Here is a 19,670-nt window from a genome sequence, read left to right on the forward strand (position 1 = left end):
GAAGTGGGGGGGAGGGAGGGTAGGTAACCCCCAAACCATCACACTATCATATTGTTTTAAACCAGTGAGGATTGAAAGAAAAGTGGCATCTGACACCAGCCAGAGCTAGGACAGACGTGTAAGTAGATTTTTCTTCTACTTCAAGAGCAGACCCTACAAAAATAACCTCACATAGCAAGCTGGTAAGGACATAGTGATGACTGAAACATGCTTTCCACCACTAGCTGCTCTCTCCTGCTGGTCTCACCTTGTCTGGGTCGTGAAGGAAGATCTGGTGTTCACCCTTAACAACAAAACTGAACTACTACACTGGGTGTGTAAATGTTCAAAGGGGGGGAAAAAAAAGCAAACCCACAACACATTTCCTGATTTATCTTTTGGCAAATCATCACTATCTGTGACAGTTCAGATGTAAGCCTCCCAAAGGGCTACGCTAAGAATATCGATTAGACAGCAACTGCATTCACCTCTCATCCAAAAGGCACCAACCAAACACTGCCAAACAGGAACACTATTATCTTAGAAATAATGAACACAGAGCAAAGAAGTTATCTGAGTCTATTTCCACATCACTTGCAGTAAGCCTTGGGTTTTTTCCTGCAGCAAGACAAGCACACTTTCTGAAATGGCAATCTAAACCACTGGAATTACTGGGGATTCAGCTGCTGCAGGAGCAAGCAAGGCAGAAGCCTTTAATCCTGTATCTTACTGCAGCTCTTTGAATCTCTTCAAAAAATAAACACCTTTGCCAAAGCAAGGGGTGCCCTAGAGACAGAAGTTGTCTTATCCTTAGCTAAGCACAATGTAAGTTCTGTTCCACACACCAACAAATCTGCCTACTGAGAAGCCTTATCTTGTACCTTCCTAGTTAAAGAGAGATTAGCAAGTCATTTTGTAACAGCTGCAAAGTGTGAAGCACTTTGAACCAAACAAGAAAATACAAGAGATGTGTTTCTTTAATGAACTCTTAAGTCTGCTGGTCTCTTCTCACAGGTAATTAGTGATAGAACAAGAGGGAATGGCCTCAAGCTGTGGGTAGGTTTAGATTGGACATGAGGAAACATTTTTTCCCAGCAAGGGTGGTCAAGCATTGGAACGGGCTGCCCAGAGAGGTGGTTGAGTCACCAACTCTGGATGTGTTTAAAAGTCACTTGGATGTGGTGCTTGAGGATATGGTTTAGGGGTGAACTTTGTAGAGCGGGGACAACGGTTGGACTTGGTGATCCTGTGGGTCTTTTACAACTGGAATGTCTCTGTGATTCTGTGACTTTATTAACTTTAATGGATAGGGGGGATGGTGCAAAAGTCCTTTGCTTCATGTGCTATTAAAAACAAACCAAAGATCATCAATTTCTTTACTAGGTCATTTCTTCACTGCAGTTTGTTACAGGATGTATTCATAGTTTCTTTGAATTGGCCTTCCACTATCTAAAGAGGGCCTATAAAAAAGCTGGGGAGGGACTTGTCAGGATATCAGGGAGTGACAGGACTAGGGGGAATGGAGCAAAGCTGGAGATGGGTAGGTTCAGACTGGGTGTGAGGAGGAAGTTCTTCACATGAGAGTGGTTGAGAGCCTGGAATGGGTTGCCCAGGGAGGCAGCTGAGGCCCCATCCCTGGAGGTGTTTAAGGCCAGGCTGATGTAGGGTAGGGTCTCCCTGCCCATGGCAGGGGAGTTGGAATTAGATGATCCTTGTGGTCCCTTCCAACCCTGACTGATTCTATGATTCTAAGTGCATGGGGGTTTGTTTGTTTGTTTTTAAGTAGCCAGGTATGTGTAAAGTTCTCATTGCAGACATTAAAACCAGCCCATTTTGATTGGATAAAGAACCAAGATATTCTTTTTCTTCCCACATTAGACACTCATAAAGCCACCATTTTCCAAGGGAAAAACAGCTAAGCCTTGCTAAATTTGCTTCAGAGCACTTTTGCCAGCCTCTGGAAACTGTTACCTTGGGCTGCAGCACAAACCACTCATCGCCCTGGTTTTCGAAGTTCCAGGAGTCCAGTGGAATTTCCACCTCCCCAAGGAAGCTGTTGTGTCCAAATCTGTCATAGTGCCAGACAGAAAGCTGGAGGGTCCTGGTTTCTAGCTGAGTGTGACTGATGACATACTACCAACAGAAACAGAGAAAAGGCAAAAAACCACCAACCAGTTCTTAGAATAGGCATAAACAACAGTTTCCATGGAGTCTTTTACAAGCTCTAGCTCAATTTCACAAAGCCCACAGCAGTTAACAAATGAAGCATGAAAAGTGAGTTATTTTCTTTGCAAACAATATCTATCTAGATAGAAAACTCATAGTGTTAAGCCTCAATTTTTTTTCCCCCCAGTATTCAGTCAATGGTAATTTATGTCACTATCATGATTAGAGTTTTTAACACTATTCTTCAGGAGAGACAGGGACCTGCTCTAAGGAGTCCAATGGAAAGCCACAAGGATGCCTGGGGGACTTGAGCTCATTTCCCCTGTGAAGAGAGACTGAAAGACCTGGGGCTATTCAGTCTGGAGAAGAGAAGACTGAGAGAAGATCTGATCAATGTGTACAAATATCTGAGGGGTGGGTGTCAAGTGGATGGGGCCAATCTCTTTTTAGTGGTCAGCAGCAATAAGACAAGGAGCAATGGATACAAACTGGAACACAGAAGGTTTCATCTCAACATGGGGACAAACTTCTTTACAGTGAGGGTAGGAGAGCACTGGAACAGGCTGCCCAGAGTGGTTGTGGAGTCTCCTTCTCTAGAGACTTTCAAAACCCACCTGGATGCATTCCTGTGTGAACTACCCCAGGGGGTCCTGCCTGGGCAGGGAGGTTGGACTCAATGATCTCTGAAGGTCCCTTCCAACCTCTAAGGTTCTGTGATTCTTTACTGGGTATATATGTTTATAAAGGAAATTACAATGTTTAAAGTGATGATCCTGCTAATTCCTTGTAAGTCTGTGGAACAGAAGCAGATCAACACTGAAAATTACCTTGTAAGGAGAAATTTCAACTTTTTCATCCCTGAAGAAAACCTGTGTACATTATTGTCTAGAAATTCTGTCCTCTTTTCCTTTTTTAACAGCATCTTTGCAAATTTTGATCAATTGGTGGGAAAGCAAGGAAAAATGCATCTGCAAAGCACTCACCAAGTATCTCAGTCTGCATAACACTGTTGGGTTTGAAAGCTATTAAAAAACTCCTCAGAAGCAGCATCACATTCTATCAAATACCCAGAAAATTACAAACATCTGGAATTCTAGTTCTGCAGACTGCTTTTAGGGGAAAGCTCATTAATTCCCTGAAATTCAGCCTTCTCCTAGTGCTAGCTGAGGAAACCCAGAAGTTTTCCCTTTTTTTCATTAAGAACAATGTCTGGACACAGACATATTCTCCAAAAGCTGAAACAGACCAGTCAGTTGGCAAACCACACCAGCAGGCTATTCGTGTACAGATATGTCTACAGTGCTTAATCCCAGATGCCAGCAGTTCCACTCTGAGAGATGTCCTATTTAGCAACAGTGAAAGAAAAGTCAGGGAGGGGACCAGAGAATGTTAGGGCTTGGAAGTGATCTCCAATGATCACCTAGTCCAAACCCCTTGACAGAGCAGGATTACCTAAAGTAGGTCACAATTGAGTCTTGAGCTTCTTCAGAGGAGATTCCACAACCTCTCTGGACAGCCTGTTCCAGTGTTTTGTCACCCTCACAGAGAAAATGTTTTTCCTCGTGTCCATGTGGAACCTCCTCTGCTCCAGCTTGCACCCACTGCCCCTTGTCCTGTCATTGAGCATCACTGAGAAGAGCCTGGCTCTGTCTTCCTGACACTGCCCTTCACATATTTATGAGCACGAATGAGGTCACCTCTCAGTCTCCTCTTCTCCAAGCTAAAGAGCCCAAGCTCCTTCAGCCTTTCCTCATAAGGAAGATGTTCCACTCTCTTAATCATCTTTGTGGCTCCGTGATGGATTTTTCAAGCATTCCCCTGAGGTCCCTTTGAATTGTGTGGCCCAGAACTGGGCACAGTATTCCAGATGTGGCCTCACCAGGGCAGAGCAGAGGGAGAGGAGAATCTCTCTCAACCTACTAACCACAGCCCTTCTTATACACCCCAGGGAAGGTGCAGACAGATTTCATTACTGTTCATTTCCAACAGTAAGAACAGTTCAGAGGGATGCAGCTCTTGTTTACCTACTCACAATTCAAGCAAGCCCCCTTAGTTACAATTCACATTTTAGCAAGCTGCCAGGTCCTATCCTCACTGAGTTCCAACATGTTTAGTGCTATGTGCTAAAGAGAGTCCAACACTTCTTTTTTTCCAGTTGAGCCAAGAGTTACTTTTACTATAAGACATTAAAATATGAGGCTATACAAGACACTCTCTCTTGGCAAGCAATCTGGTCAGACCAAGTGTGCTTAAGTCTGCAAAACAGTTTTGTAGCCAGGTTAAGCCAAGCATAGTGTCCAGGGAACATCTATGAGCCTCTATTATAAGAAAATTTAAATGTCACTGAGAAGCTAAAGAGTTTCTGGACTCCTGACAGCCAGCAGGGATAAGTCTCATCAATTGATAAGGAAGGGGAATCACTAGGAGCTATGTTGTCAGGGTGCCAGCCTGGCAGTGAACTAGGCAGAAACTCTGCCATTCCTACCTGCACCACAGAGTTGAGGAAGAGAACAAGCAGCTCACAAGGAGCTCAAAATAGTTCAGCCTCTACAGTGAACATGGGTAAAAGGCAAGAAAGGAAAAAGCCTGGGTGCTCTGCTGCAACAGTCCCCAAGAAGTAATCTGTCATCTTTTGCAACAGAAAAGGAAGATCACCACAGCTTTCTAGGAAGGTGGGCTGGGGAGCTGTTGTTGGCACTTTTCCTGTCCAAGTCAGTTCTGCTTCACAGGTGAAGTAAAGCCTTCAGAGAAATCCAAAGTTTACTGAATAAGGTTGTCTTCTCTTCAAAATTACTCAGATGGGAGTTTTACTCTAGCTGTATTTCAGCATCAGCTGCTACCTTGAGGGCTTACAGAGTCTTTAAGATACTTCTAACATCTCTGACTTCAGGCTAGACAGGAACATCAGCAGCTTTGAAAGAGAACCCGTTTGAAGTTTTACCTCTAAAGAGGAGAACCAAACAAAAATACTCCCTCAATACTGGAAGTCAGAAATTGCAACTCCTAGGATTAGCACGCAGCTTTGCTTAAACACATTCCTTTTGAGGCATCCCTTCCAACTTCTAATCTCCATACTGGAAGATTTACAGAAACCCCCTATGAGCACAAGCACAACATTCATCACAGCCTGAGAGAGAGAGAGCGTTCTCACCTTGAGTGTTTCATTAAATTCTGGATTGGTGCTGTTACTTTTGATTTTGGTCTTGCGCTTGCTTTGGCGAGACTTGTCCGGCAGAAGGTATGCTTTGACATATCTGCAGATCAAGTAGGAGATTACGAGCAAGGAATCAAAATGACCAGCCTGAGCAAGGGCCTGGCACTGCTGCATCAGCTGCACACAGGAGAGAACTGCTGCTTGCAGTGGAAGCAATGCACACAGCTAACAGAATATGGAAAGGCATGGCCTTTATCCACAGGCAGAGCGTTGTTATTCAGGGAGGATCAGAATAAGAAAAGGCAAAGCTAATTTAATTTAGTCATCCTCAGAAATGCAGAAAGCTTTCCTGACATTTTTCCCCTTCATAATATGTGATCACTGACTGGCTACATATGAAAACACATACACTGAAAATGCAGGAGAAATAAAAGTTTCACACCTTGCATAGGATAGGATTTCATATGATTAGAGATGCTATTACTGACTGATGAGAGTTTGCCTGTTATGCTGAAAACTAGAATGAGCTCAGAAAACATGCAAAGGGAATGCATGGGTGCACAGAACTAAAGTTATCTCTATCCCTACCTCCAAAAAAAAAGAAAAGAAAAGAAAAGAAAATCACCCTCTTCATGTACTTATTTAAGATTCTAGAAGTAAGGAATCAATTCAGCCTCTCTACTCCTTTGTAAACTTTGCCCTTTTGCAGAAATTGCTATCAAGAAGGTTGATAATTTAAGTAATCATATTGCTTCTCCAGAAAAGGTACAGGTTTCTCTAAGAAATACACTGAAAATGCATTGTCCACAGGGAATCCAAACCCAACCATCATCGAAAGCAAAAACAAATGAATCCTGTGAGTTCTCGGGCTCACCACCTTAGGCTACACCACTGTGCCTGACGTGGTTGATGAGACCCAAGCAGAACCTGGACAGAAATTCTTCTCTGTGCTTACGGATCAGTCCTTTGCTTCTTCTCATCTGCAACAGCCAGGTTTCTGCAGCTTCTCACCAGGATGCTGAGGGCACCTGTTTTGTAGCTGTAATTGATATTGAGAAGGATTTCGCCGCTGACCTTCACGTTGCCATAGTCACCAGTCTCACTATATACACTCAGCATGCTGTTAATGCTGGTCTGGAGGGAGACAGAGAAAGGCTTAAAGAAACTACACATTTCCACAGTCTGCTTTTTTTTTCCTAGTCACAGCCTTGCAGTATTGTCACACTTGTTAGGACTTGATATGAAAACAGAGATACTACAGAACACAAATACCACTTCTATTTGATGTAGAAGGGAACAAGAACTATAATTAGTTACAGTTTAAATGTCCAGACCAGTGACATTTTTGCATGCAGGATTAAAAACTTGTTTTATAAGCATGATCAAAATCTAAGTTACCATTGTTGAGATCATGCATGAATTGAAGAGCAGACAGGCTACATAAACTGTCAGCTCGCCTAAGTTCCAAACAGAAAAAAAGAGATCACAGTTATAGCTCAGTTGTCCACCTGATTTTTACTGAGTCTCATGAGACAACCATCCATAAAAACACTGGAAAAAGTTGTAAGGATGCTTCCCATAATGGTGGTAGAATCATAGAATTATTTAGGTTTGAAGGGACTTTCTAAGGTCACCTGGTCCAACCCCCTCACAGTCATCAGGGACATGCTCCACTAGATCAGGTTGCTCAGAGCCTTGTCAAGCCTCATCTTGAATATCTCCAGGGATGGGGCCTCAACTACCTCCTTGGGCAACCTGTTCCAGTGCTCCACCATCCTCATGGTAAAGAAAAGCATGTTTGTTTAAAGTGAGAGAATGACTGGCATTGGAATGGGCTGCCCAGGGAGGTGGTTGAGTCACTGTCCCTGGAGGTGTTCAAGAAAAGACTGGATGGGGCACTTAGTGCCATGGTCTAGTTGACTGGCTAGGGCTGGGGGATGGGTTGGCCTGGATGATCTTGGAGGTCTCTTCCAACCTGGTTGATCCTATGATTCTATGACACCTACTTTTCACTATTAAGTCTAAAAGAATGAGCAAAAGTTTTATAACTGTCATGTCAACATTTTTTTTCCAGATCCAAAAAGGTCTAGCAACAATCCCAAATCTTTTCCACTGCAGCATAACATCAGCCCCAAAACAATTCTTTCCCCCACTCCTATCACACATGAAGATGTCCTCTTCCAGAAGGTTACAACTAGGAAACAATCGAATATTTGAAAGAAAATCAAAGCCATGTGCACACTGCCAGAACATCAGAGAAATCTGGTGGATATTTTCTTTTTAGTCATTGAGCCAAGACTCCTCAAAAACATACATAACCATCTAAGTCCTTGCAAGACACCCAGGTATGATCTTCAACACAAAGGGAGGAAAGAAACAGAGACACTAGAAGTCAGTGAGGTAGAGGATGCAGGAGAACTCACAGTATCACCATCTGTTTCAGGCACATTGAGATATGTCCATTTTCTGTCAGAGCCTTCTGGGGAGTTCTTTAAAGAAGGCAGTGTAAAAGATCAAGAGAAAAAAGCATTAGGTAGCTGCAATAAGCAAGAATAACAGCAGTGATAAACCTTTACCTGTGTATGGATAGGTAAAGGAAGTTTGCATTGCAAAGCCAGAGAAAGCAAGCAAGAAAGACTTATCACCACATCAGAAAAAACAACACCTCTTCTCCATATGCTTCAAGTATTGAGGGACTCATGGCTCAAGGCAGTATTGAAATAAACAAATTATATTTAAGAACATCAGCTCAGCAGGTTTGGGTTTGTGTTGGATTGTAGCTGGATTTGTTCTCACCTCAGCTCATCAAAAAGCTGAACTTGCACGCATTGGCAAGATCAGTGCCTTTGCAAGAAGTGCAGGTTCCTGGTGGAATTTGTAGGAGCAGGTGGAGAAGCACACAAATGTTTAAACTACTCACAGCACTTCCCCACCTCTCTTTGCTAGAGCAGTTTCTGAACATCTCACTACTAAGTGCAAGGAAAACTACATCTTGATTATCCTGGGCTGCATCAAGAGAAGTGTGGCCATCAAGTCAAGGGAGGTGATTCTCCCCCTCTGCTCCACGCTGGTGAGACTCCACCTGGAGTACTGCATCCAGTTCTGGAGCCACTCTTACAGGAAAGATCTGGATGTGCTGGAGTGTGTCCAGAGAAGGGCCATGAGGATGATCAGAGCTGGAGTTCCTCTCCTATGGGGACAGACTGAGAGAGTTGGGGCTGGTCAGTCTGGAGAGGAGAAGGCACTGAGGAGACCTTATTGTGGCCTTCCAGTATCTGAAGGGGGCCTGCAGGAAAGCTGGTGAGAGACTTTTTAGGGTGTCAGGTAGTGATAGGACTGGGGGGAATGGAGCAAAACTAGAAGTGGGTGGATTTAGATTGGATGTTAGGAAGAAGTTCTTCAGCACGAGGATGGTGAGACACTGGGACAGGCTGCCCAGGGAGGTGGTGGAAGCCCCATCCCTGGAAGTTTTTAAGGCCAGGCTGGATGGGGCTCTGAGCAACCTGATCTGGTGTGAAGTATCTCTATCCATGGCTGGGGGGCTGGAACTAGATGATCCTTGTGGTTCCTTTCAATCCTGACGATTCTGTGATGTAGCTCCTTCTTTATTGGCTGCAGGAAGGAAGGAAGAGCACACTCAAAGGAAAGAGCCCCACAGAGCTAAGGAAGTGGTCTGTGGCAAAACTCAATGCTCTATACTCCTTGCCTAAGGAGCCTGAGATGCAGAAAGCTGGAAGGACAAGCAGACCTGTGTCAGTATGGTAAAAATAGAAGTCAATTTAATAAACCATGTAGGAAGAGTAAGTGGCAAAATTGGGGAGGATGGGTTGTAGTTCTGATGGTCTTCTTTACCCCTCAATTAAGTTAAAAACAGGCAAAGAAATGCAAAAACAAAAAAATCCCCTAGTTCAAATTGCCTTGCTACAGGCAGGGACACTGTGGCCATTCCAGCTGATTTTCTAGCTCAGACATAGGGGAGAGGCCACATAATGGCAAGAGTGGATAAGTTAATATAATTTCATTGGAGCATCAAGAGCTTTATGTCTAGAAGCACAGCTTGTTCTTGCCCCTTGCTAGCTTCTGCTGCTTGAGCTGCACCTGCCTGCTATCTTGCCCCGCTGCTGTTTTGGCTGCTGCTTGACCCCTTCCCCATCTTCCTTAAGGTTATTATATTTTTTTCTCTAGTAGTTTATTTTTCTTTATACTGTTAAACTATAAGAGATGCAATTTCATCTTTCTCTGACTTTCCAAAAAACTCTGTGTTGTGGTGAGCTTATTCTACAGAGGGAGGGATCCACCCTAACCCAGGACAGACGCTTTCCACTAGAGCAGGTTGCTCGAGCGCTCATCTAATCTGGTCTTGAACACCTCCAGGAAGAGGTCATGCATGACCTCCCTAGGCACCACTGTAACTGGAAAGAATTTCTTCCTAATATCCAGTCCAAATCTACTCTCCTCAAGCTGTAGTCCATCCTCTCTCATTCGATCACTATAAGCCCTTGTAAAAAGTCTCTTCTCAGCTTGCTGGTAAGTTCCTTTCAGGTACTGGAAGGCTACTCTTAAGTCCCCCTGAAGCCTTCTCTTCTCCAGACTGAACAGCCCCAACTCTTTCAGCCCCATAGGAGAGGTGCTTCAGCCCTCAGATCATCTTCACAGCCTTCCTCTGGATCCACTCCAGCAGTTCAATGTCCCTCTTATGCTGGGGGCCTCAGAACTGGACACAGTGCTCCAGGTGGGGTCTCACAAGAGCAGAGGGGCGAGAATCACCTCCCTCATCCTGCTGGTGACACTTCTGACACATTCCTAGCATGCCTCGAGCTAAATTCCAGCCTTTACCATTTACATATTTTCCCTTCTGGCACACATGAAAATGGGTACCTTTGGACACTGCCAGTGAACATGTACTAAGTCTTGTACAAATAGATGACCTCTGACCCTAGAATTCAAGCCAACAATTTCTGAATTGCTCACAAACTGCAAACAAAACAACACAAATTCAGTAGAAGCATTTGATAGACTTTTTTTTTTCTCTCCATATATAAGAGAGAAATATATGCAAAGTGCAATTCCCTTAAGAAATGAACTGATTTTCCAGGAGGAACGTGGAGCCTCATTTTTGTACCTCACTAATCATTATATTTGTTTTCATTACATGCTATCCCTGGGGTAAGGCAGTGAAACAATTCAGTCCTACTGATGTGACAGGTCCTGACAACACATTAAGACTTTCAGGGGAGGAATCAGTGAAGCATGCAGGGAAAACTAAATACACACTTCATGTATTAGCTTTCAGAGAACACAAAGGAAACCATTTCAGTGCTGTCCACTGTCACTTTGCATTTTTGCTCCCTTATGTTACCAGTTGATTTCAAGAATCTTTATCCTTTAAGACAATTCTTCCTTTAGCTCGTGTTCATTGTCAGAGTACTGCACTTTAAATTCTCATATTAACAGAGAAAAAAAACAACAACATAAAAATCTCCCCCATATAATTAGGGTCTTCTGTCCATTAATACATTATTGCAGTGTGAGTTAACAATGCAGATGTTCAACATGAAAAGATGTAAGACTCAAAGGCTTTACAACAAGCAGAATAAAGGCAAAAATAAGAGGAGGGGAATGTTACTAACTAGAAACACACTCAAGGGGAATAAAAAAACCAACAACCAAACCAAACCCAAAACTCTCTGAAATTGCCCTGCTGTTGCAGGGAGAGGCAGCTTGCCTTTCATAGCTTTGCCATTAACGTAGCATGCAGTGACATTAAAAATCATGTCACGGTGCGTACCGAGAAACAAAAGCATTGAGATGGGAGATTATCTCAGACCTGCAGCGCTGGAAAAGCTGTGTTCTGCTTAGGAAAAAGGTCAAAGGGAAACCTACAGCAAAGGCCAAACCCCAGAGCAGAGGCAGAGTGCTGCCTGCAACGCACAGAGGAAAGGCTCTCTAAATGCAGTTAGCACTTAGGTGTCTGTAAACCTCCTGGAAGCAAAACTAATTCTGTCTATAAAATCCAGGGGACCAGCAAGCATTGGAGACAATGAGTCTTAGTCAGCTTTGGGTAAGTGGGTCTGATTAGATCAGCCTTCTCATTTGCTGGAGTCTGATTTGGTGTGAAGTGCTACACATCTCTGTTGTGTCTGTTTCAGTGAACTACACAATTCAGAAAGGAGAAGAGTCTGGATGTGGCCAGATCCAAGACACCAAAATGCTCTATGACAGCAATTTTCACAGCCCTTTCTCCTCTGTAAGTAAGCTAAACTTGGATTCAGCCAATTCCATCTCTTTAGGATCAAGAACCTATGTGGGTATTCCTTGGGCTCTTCTTACATGGGGACTAATGGGGATGCAGTCTAAAAAGGGTTTGTGATGGAACAAATTTTCTCTTCACTTATAGAATAGACTCCTCTTCCCTCTTCAACCTTTTCAACTTTTTCACCTTCTACCTGGAGTTTGTTGCAGTTTTCTGGTACCCTCAGGCACCAGTCATGAAGAAGAGCAGCTAGAGCCAGGACTCCACAGCTCTGCTGAAGATGCTATTGGTTGCCCACATCCTAAACGTCAGATCCCAAAAATGAGGCACACAAAACTAAGCATAAACCAGATCAGCTAAAGGCTACTTCTGCCTTCTGTTTTCTTACCCAGTGAGTATCAAACTGCATAATGAACTGCATAAGGCAGTTTTGTTGCCTCTCAAGCACCTGTTACAACCTGAAAACGCAGACAGCTTTTTAAAATCAACATTAAGTTGCAACAGATACACAACTGTAATCCTCAAACGTCTGATTTACAGCATGTAGTTAGTGAGTATGACAAGAAACAAAAGAATAGGACAGAAAAAACGACTATAACTACTGCAGGAGGTAGAAAAGCTGTCACCAAACTCCCCAAGTATCTCCCCCTCCTTAATACTTTGCACATTAGCACAGTGATAATGACATGAAAAATGAGAGAAGCTGGACTGGGGGATGGACAATGATGTCACAGAAGTGGTGCATATATATGCAAAAACAGAGATGAGAAGTTGTGTCCCAAGAACTTGGACAATCAGAAAGTGGTTTGAGATGGAAGATCTCATCATAGCCTCCCTCTTCATTTCAGGTAAATAAAGTGCTCCTCTGCAAAGCAGCCAAGTACTGCAAACATCTCAGGTTTGCCTTTTCTACATGCCAGCTTGGCAGCAACCTGAATAAGTGAGGAAATCTACTGATGAGTATGCAAAATGGTTTTCTCTTTCCACATGATGTAGAGAACAGCACTAAATATATAACAGAAAAATGATCTGAACAGTAGAGGAGGATTCTCAAACGTAGGATGAAAGATGATCTCCTGCTAAGTGGTAGGGATTGAAGCTTCTGTTTTGAGAATGAATGGTTGGTTGTGGAAGGGAAAAAAACATGTTTTCTATTCAGGATCTTACTGTTGATAATCCACTTGTCAAACATCCATGTTTACTGGCATAACGAGAGGCCACTACATCCTCAATATCTTCTTCTGTTTCACCCAGATAATCCTAAATGACAAACAGGCATTTTAGTTGTCATTCACTGCTGGTTGTGGGCAGCCTCTGTCCCTTCATTTTGTCTTGTTTATTTTCCACTTTAGGAAGGCAGTGAAGGATACATTCAAAATTCTAATCTCTAGATGAATTTTTATTTACCTTTTCCACACCTTTGCATAGGCACACAGCATAAGAGATTAAAAACACTCTTACCATTTCAGGTTTCTATTGACTAAGAACTGAAAACCTTGGCACATACTTCCTATCTTACCGTGGAGGCCTCTGCATTGCAAACAACTCTGCACATAAACAAAATCCAGCTCCGTGCCTGCTCACAACCCCACCTGAATTACCTTCATCTGCTTGCTACTATTTGCATTCAGGAACACAGTTTGGGAAATCTCAGAGGGACATGGTGAAAACTTTCCTAGTCTTAACAAAAGAAATCAGTGAGTTAAGGTCTGATACCAAGGCCCAGGGAAGAGTTGATCCTGGTTTACCTGAAGATATTTGGAGCCAGAGGCTGTTAGCTGGCAGATTTCCTGGTTACAGCCCAAGTGCCATGCTTTTCACAGGAGATACATTTGACAATCCAGCAATCCATTTTTCCCATCATTACCCATATTTCTATCACTCAAACTCAAGCAAATGGATAAGCACTCAGTTTGCATTACACTTGCACCCTTTCATGATGGTCTTTAGCGACAGGCAACAATTTCATCAACCAGATCATTAGCACAAGTCCAGTCTCTAAGAGGCATGTTGTGGGGCACTCCAAATCCCTTCTGCCTGCTCCATCTCCAGAATCACAGAATCACAGAATTAATCAGGTTGGAAAGGACATTCAAGCTCATGGAGTCCTACTTATCACCTAATACCTTCTAATGAACTAAACCATGGCACCAAGTGCCTCATCCAATCTCCTTTTAAACACCTCCAGGGATGGTGACTCCACCACCTCCCCAGGAAGCCCATTCCAGTGCCAATCACTCTTGCTGTGAAGAACTTCTTCCTAACATCCAGCCTAAACCTGCCCTGCTGCAGCTTGAGGCTGTGTCCTCTTGTTCTGTCACTGATTGCCTGGCAGAAGAGACCAACCCCCACCTGGCTACAACCTCCTTTCAGGTAGTTGTGGAGAGCAATAAGGTCTGCCCTGCGCCTTCTCTTCTCCAGGCTGAACAACCCCAGCATTCTCAGTCAGTCCTTGTAGGGCTGTGCTCCAGCCCCTCACCAGCCTTGTTGCCCTGCTCTGGACACGTTGAAGCACTTCAACATCTTTCTTAAACCGAGGGGCCCAGAACTGGACACAATAAAGAAGGTGTGAAACTGCTTCCTCCCTGCCCCATTGTGGGCTTGAAGGGGGAAGAGCAAGAGGTGCCCTTTCCACACCTGTACTGACTCATGGGAAAGCCCACGCTGGAATCAGCTGGTGTTTGGCTGGATTCTTCATGCCCAGTATATATGTGGTGACAGACACAATGCCTAGCAAGATTATATATGGTGACAGACACAATGCCTAGCAGAGGGACCTGGACAGGCAGGATGGGTGGGCAGAGGCCAGTGGGATGAGATTTAACAAGGCCAAGTGCAGGGTTCTGCACTTTGGCCACAACAACCCCAAGCAGCGCTACAGGCTGGGGACTGAGTGGCTGGAGAGCAGCCAGGAGGAAAGGCACCTGGGGGTACTGATAGACAGTAGGCAGAAGATGAGCCATCAGTGTGCCCAGGTGGCTAAGAGAGCCAATGGCATCCTGGCCTGCATCAGGAACAGTGTGGCCAGTAGGACAAGGGAGGTTATTCTTCCCCTGTACTCAGCACTGGTCAGGCCACACCTTGAGTACTGTGTCCAGTTCTGGGCCCCTCAATTCAAGAGAGATGTTGAGGTGCTGGAACATGTCCAGAGAAGGGCAACAAAGATTATATATGGTGACAGACACAATGCCTAGCAAGATTATATATGGTGACAGACACAATGCCTAGCAAGACCATAAACAGAGTGAGGAAAGAAGAGTGAGGTTCCTGCTCTTGCCCCATTCCTGCTTTTGCACTGGTCTGTGCAGTTCTGCTCTAGCCCTGCTCTTGCACACTTGGTGCTGCTCCCCCATGAGTCTGCAGGTTCGACAAGTCCTTAGGTCCATTTGAGAGAAGCTGCCAGCATCACCCGGACCTGGCCTCACTTGGACCACCCATATCCTGATTACCTGCTCACTGCCCTGAGCTGGGCAACACAGCATCAGTTTGGCTTGTTTCCCTGTGCTGCTGAGACAACATCTCTCCATGATCTTTGCCTTGTGGAAGCTATGTCTACAGACACTTTGACTTTGGTGGGGCTTATTGACATTGGACTTTGCTGTGTGGATCCACGACTGGATATAGCTTGCAGTTTTAGAGGCTGTCTCAGAGAAATTCAGTGGGGAACATCTCTGAAGCTCCACTTCACCTCTGTGAGTAAAATCTGCCATTCCTTAGGTTCTCTGCTCAGCCTGATTTGTAAGTGGGGTAAAGCTGTCTTGTAGCTTAGCCTTTGCCATTTCCTGACTTGCCTAAATCGCTAAACTTGCCCACAAGCATCCTTGTGAAGATTTCCCCACCAAATTAGAACCTGTAAACAAACCTTAACTAGTTCTGTATATAGTGTGGGGATGGGCTTTTTGGGAAAATAAAAATAATTGTACTCTTATAACTCCTGCCTCAGCCAATTAACTCCCAACCAAATGAAGGCACTGCTAAAAGCCCTGGGTTACTGCAAAACCATGTGGGAGGAAACTCGTCCTGCTACACCATGTGTATCTGAGGGGTAAATGAAAACCCCAGTTGATGTGCATGCTTTAAAAAAAAATACATCAGAAGTATCCCTTTTTATTTAAGGATTTAAATGGAGTGAAAATCAGTAATTGCACAGCTTCATATATATATATATATATATATGCTTGAGCTTTAATAAACAAGACTGATCTCTAACATCTTCAGTTTATATAGAGGGGAAAAAATATTTAATTTGTTAACACAGCAATAAAATAAAATCTGAAAAAAAAAATCCATCCCTAAAATCTGGCTGATTGTCTTAATAGAAATGTTAAGTGAAAGTCATAGGAAACAAATCCCAGCACATAGCTAACATTTTATTAAGTGTAGCTTGGAATTTTCAGCTGTTTCCTTGAGCCCTTTTATGAAAGACTCTGCTTTTAGTTCTAATGGAAGTCAAATGTCAGCTTCCTTGTATCTGCTCTGCAGCTATAAAAACCTCACATGGTGACCTACCTCATGCTATTGCTTAGTCACTCTTTCTCTCAAACTACACAGACAAAGGCTGCATTCAAACTTGGGAACCTCCAAGGCTACTGTGCTAATCAGGTAAAACAGAGCAAAGAAGAAATGCTGCTGGAGAGCTGAACTGTCACAGTTTATGTAAAGATCTGCAGAGCTTATGTCATTAGTATGCATGAAAGTAGCTGTTACATCTCCTCCTCTTTGCTCCAGTGACTTAAGAATGCAAAGGGATGCAAAATTGTATGTAACTCCTGTCCCATTGTAATTGTATATTCAGTACTGAGCAAATGGAAGCCAGGATGATGCATCATGCTCTCTGGGATAAAGATTTACATACTGAGGTAAACATTCCTCTTAGCTTCATGTTGTTTAAATGAGCTTCTTCTCTTTCTAAGGGAACTGTTATCACCCAGACAACATTTAGGGCACTGTTATCACCCAGAGCAAAAACAAGTCATAGATATTTTACACTCTAAGGAAAAAGATGATGGACATCCAGGCCAGGTATTAACAGTGCTTCACAGAGTCCTTAATGACAGTTATCTGGCTACCAATTTTTGTCTGCAGGCAGATTTCTAAACCAAACAATGGAAATGGTCAACAATTAACCTATGCTCTTAATTAATTTTGCACTAGAGTGATGATGTTTCTCAGGAGGCACTACAGAACTGGTTTGTGCTGTTAGCTTATTACAGTTGGAGCCAGTAGGGTCCTCATGGTCTCCAGGCAGGGTTATAAAATGCACATTATCCAATTGTAGTGAAACAGCTGAGCATGTAATGAACACTGCTTGGTCAGGAACTCAGCAGACAGCTCTCTAGATAACAAGACTAGATTTTACTGGTTCCCCATACTCTTTGGGCTTCTGAAGGTTGTCCCTTTTCACTATCAAGGGCAACTTTAAGGTAGAGCAGAAAAACACTCATTCAATTTTCCAGTTGATGTCTCTGCATGTGGAATGGGTTGTCCTGATAAAGGCAGGAGCAGGATGACTAAAAGCCTTTCCCCACCCTTTTTGGCTGATAGATTCCAGTAATCTGCATACCTGATTGGCAAGTGGTATCTTCCACACCACTGCTCCATCACCCAGGCTGAGACTGAAAGGACTGTCAGCCAGCTCCACCAGCCAGCCAGCAGAAAAAGGAGGTGTAAAACTTTTCTCAGGCTGTAGGAACTGTTGTTGTCTTCATTAGATATTTTTCTTTATGCCTCTCACACTGAGCACCAAATAAACTAAACTCCAGCAGGAATACAGCTTTTATCTCAAAGAACTGCATCCATAATGAATATAGGGCAGGACTCCTGTGAGTCAAACTACTCCCAAAAAACCTATGGTAACACTAAAGCTGATGGATGCAATCAATTGATTTAATAAGACACAACAAGCGAGGACACAGGGAGAATCAGAGATTTAGAAACTCAGTTGCAAATCAAGTTTAAAGGTGAATTAGCACTCCCTCAGACCCCAGAGCAACTAAATCTAGGTTATGCCACAAGAGAGATCTCTTGTCTCAGCAAAGAAGCCAGAGAGTTGCTAAGATGCAGTCTGAAATTTCAGAGTCAGCAAGAAAGAAAACAGACCAAAAAAAACCCCAAAACCAAACCACAACATCCTCTGAATCAAAAGAAAAAGACAAAAATCAAAGAAAATCAAAAGACTCTGGAGTCAGCATTTCTGGCACTCGCCCCAGAGAAAGTGCTAACTACTGCACCTTGCACAATTAGAGCAGAAAACTGATACAAAGATATTCCAAGTTTCTATTTTCTTACTTCTATGCTTTTCCTCTGTAGCATCATCCAGATCCTTAGTCAAGAGCAAATAAATTTTCCTCACTATATTTAAAACCAAACCACTTCTCTTTGAAGTTTTTCTTCCCACAGAAAGCTGACACATGGGAAGGGCTTTTTTGTTTCCTTAAAGATGAACCCAAACAAAGTGCGGTGAGGCAGATCTCGCGGAGAAGGGCTAATCTCAACTATGCAAGGACACCGCACAATCCAATGTGGATCAAAAGCGAGTGACAACTTTATTTAGTAGCCGCGTGCTTATATGTGTTACAGATAATATATGCATACATGTAGAGAGCTAAATGGCTGAATCTCTAAATACCCCATTTGCATGGTGCACCTACTTGCTACGTGCAGCTGCAAGCAGCAAACTACTTCTTATCTTATTCAGAGTTAGCTGTATCCTGCTCTGCTTGAGCTGTCCGCCGACTCATCAAGGACAGCGCCTCCCTAGCTAGCTATATTAAATGCTGCCTTTGTTTATTCAATATGTCTTTGTTTCTTCAATGTGGCCTTTGTTTCAGTGTGGCCTAGCACAGCCTTAATTTAGTTCCATATACTCATCCTGCTTGCCCACCTCTAAGTCATGTCCATTTTCCTTTAGCCATTCTGCAACAATTCCCCTCTTCTCTTTTTGGGCAAGCAGGGCTGTACCCCCAGTAACTCGATCCATGCCCCTCGGAATGCATCCATACCCTATGCGTAGTAATATAAGCGTAAGCAGTACTATTCCCAGCAGGCGGAGGCCCTCCTTGATAAGCTGTAGTATCCAGGGAGACAAACCTCCAAAAGTTGATCTCAGCCACTGGTCAAAGGGATTGTCATTAACAATAATGCGGTTAGTATGATTTTTCAGCCAAGCAAGCTGTTTATGGATAGACTCCCCATGGTCCGAGAGGTTAAAGCAACACATTCCCTCAAAATCGCTACAACCATGGTGCTAAAATCAGAAAGAGAATAAACCTGTTAGAGCTTTTACTAGTAGCATTAGTTTGGCAAGCTAACAACCCAAGCTTAGCTAACAATCCCAAAAGCTTTTTCTGCAATCAGTAAGTCATTTGTTCAAAAGACCAAAAGTCCAGACAAATGTCACAGTCACAGGAGAGTGCAGGTGTGCCACATCTTCATTGGTTCTGTGTGGCAATTGATGTTGTAGAGTTGCAGATGCATCTGCTGTCCAATATTCTTCCTCAGACTCCCATAGTTCTGTATTCACTCCACAGTTCTCAGAAACCTTGATGCTTTCATCACACTCCTAAGCTATGAGCTGTGTCTGTCTATTGTGCTTAAAAACTACTAATTTCTAAATACAATACAAAGATATGCACTAGATGTTGCTTTCAGGCTACTCTATTAGGCCTTTTTCCCACAGTTCTTCATCTGCTTTTAGAATTTAAGGCAGTGTTTGTCATCCTTCTGCAGGGCCCTTGCAAAAATATGACAAGCACATTGCCATCTGTGCCAATTAAGTGGGTTTTGGCCCTTACAAAAGGAACTAAACTGAATCTATTCCATTAAACCACAGTCACTGAAAACTCATGAAAATATCCAAATTCGTTAACCATGATCAAAACCTTATGATCCATACACACACAATCATCCTGTTAGTACTCCTTTCAAGTCCTTTCCACAATTCTGCCATCTGAGCAAGACTTCTGCTCACTTTAGGAAAAAACAGGCTAATCATACTCAAGCTGGTCTCCATCTTAAGGCCTGTGAGGATAAGTGATCAAACACAAGCAAATACAAGAACAAATGCAGACATATTCATTGCCCAGGCTAACAGATCCACTGGCCTAGTCTGTACGACAC

General features: G+C 43.4%; 1 protein-coding gene across 6 annotated transcripts in view; it reads right to left on the minus strand.

The window, feature by feature from the left end:
• SYTL5 (synaptotagmin like 5) overlaps nucleotides 1-19,670 on the minus strand; it is a 95,999-nt gene that overhangs the window by 9,988 nt on the left and 66,341 nt on the right. For 4 of the 6 annotated variants that reach the window (XM_064151932.1, XM_064151930.1, XM_064151931.1 and 1 more), the window contains 5 exons: nucleotides 12,720-12,812; nucleotides 7,723-7,788; nucleotides 6,255-6,433; nucleotides 5,297-5,399; nucleotides 1,951-2,112 (listed from right to left, as the gene is read on the minus strand). In XM_064151932.1, coding sequence (XP_064008002.1) covers nucleotides 1,951-2,112; nucleotides 5,297-5,399; nucleotides 6,255-6,433; nucleotides 7,723-7,788; nucleotides 12,720-12,812 — 603 coding nt within the window. The remainder of the gene's footprint in view (nucleotides 1-1,950; nucleotides 2,113-5,296; nucleotides 5,400-6,254; nucleotides 6,434-7,722; nucleotides 7,789-12,719; nucleotides 12,813-19,670) is intronic. The other 2 variants (XM_064151933.1, XM_064151935.1) reach the window with 2 other exon arrangements.

This window comes from Pogoniulus pusillus, chromosome 12 (assembly GCF_015220805.1).
Source record: "Pogoniulus pusillus isolate bPogPus1 chromosome 12, bPogPus1.pri, whole genome shotgun sequence".
Lineage (NCBI taxonomy): Eukaryota > Metazoa > Chordata > Aves > Piciformes > Lybiidae > Pogoniulus > Pogoniulus pusillus.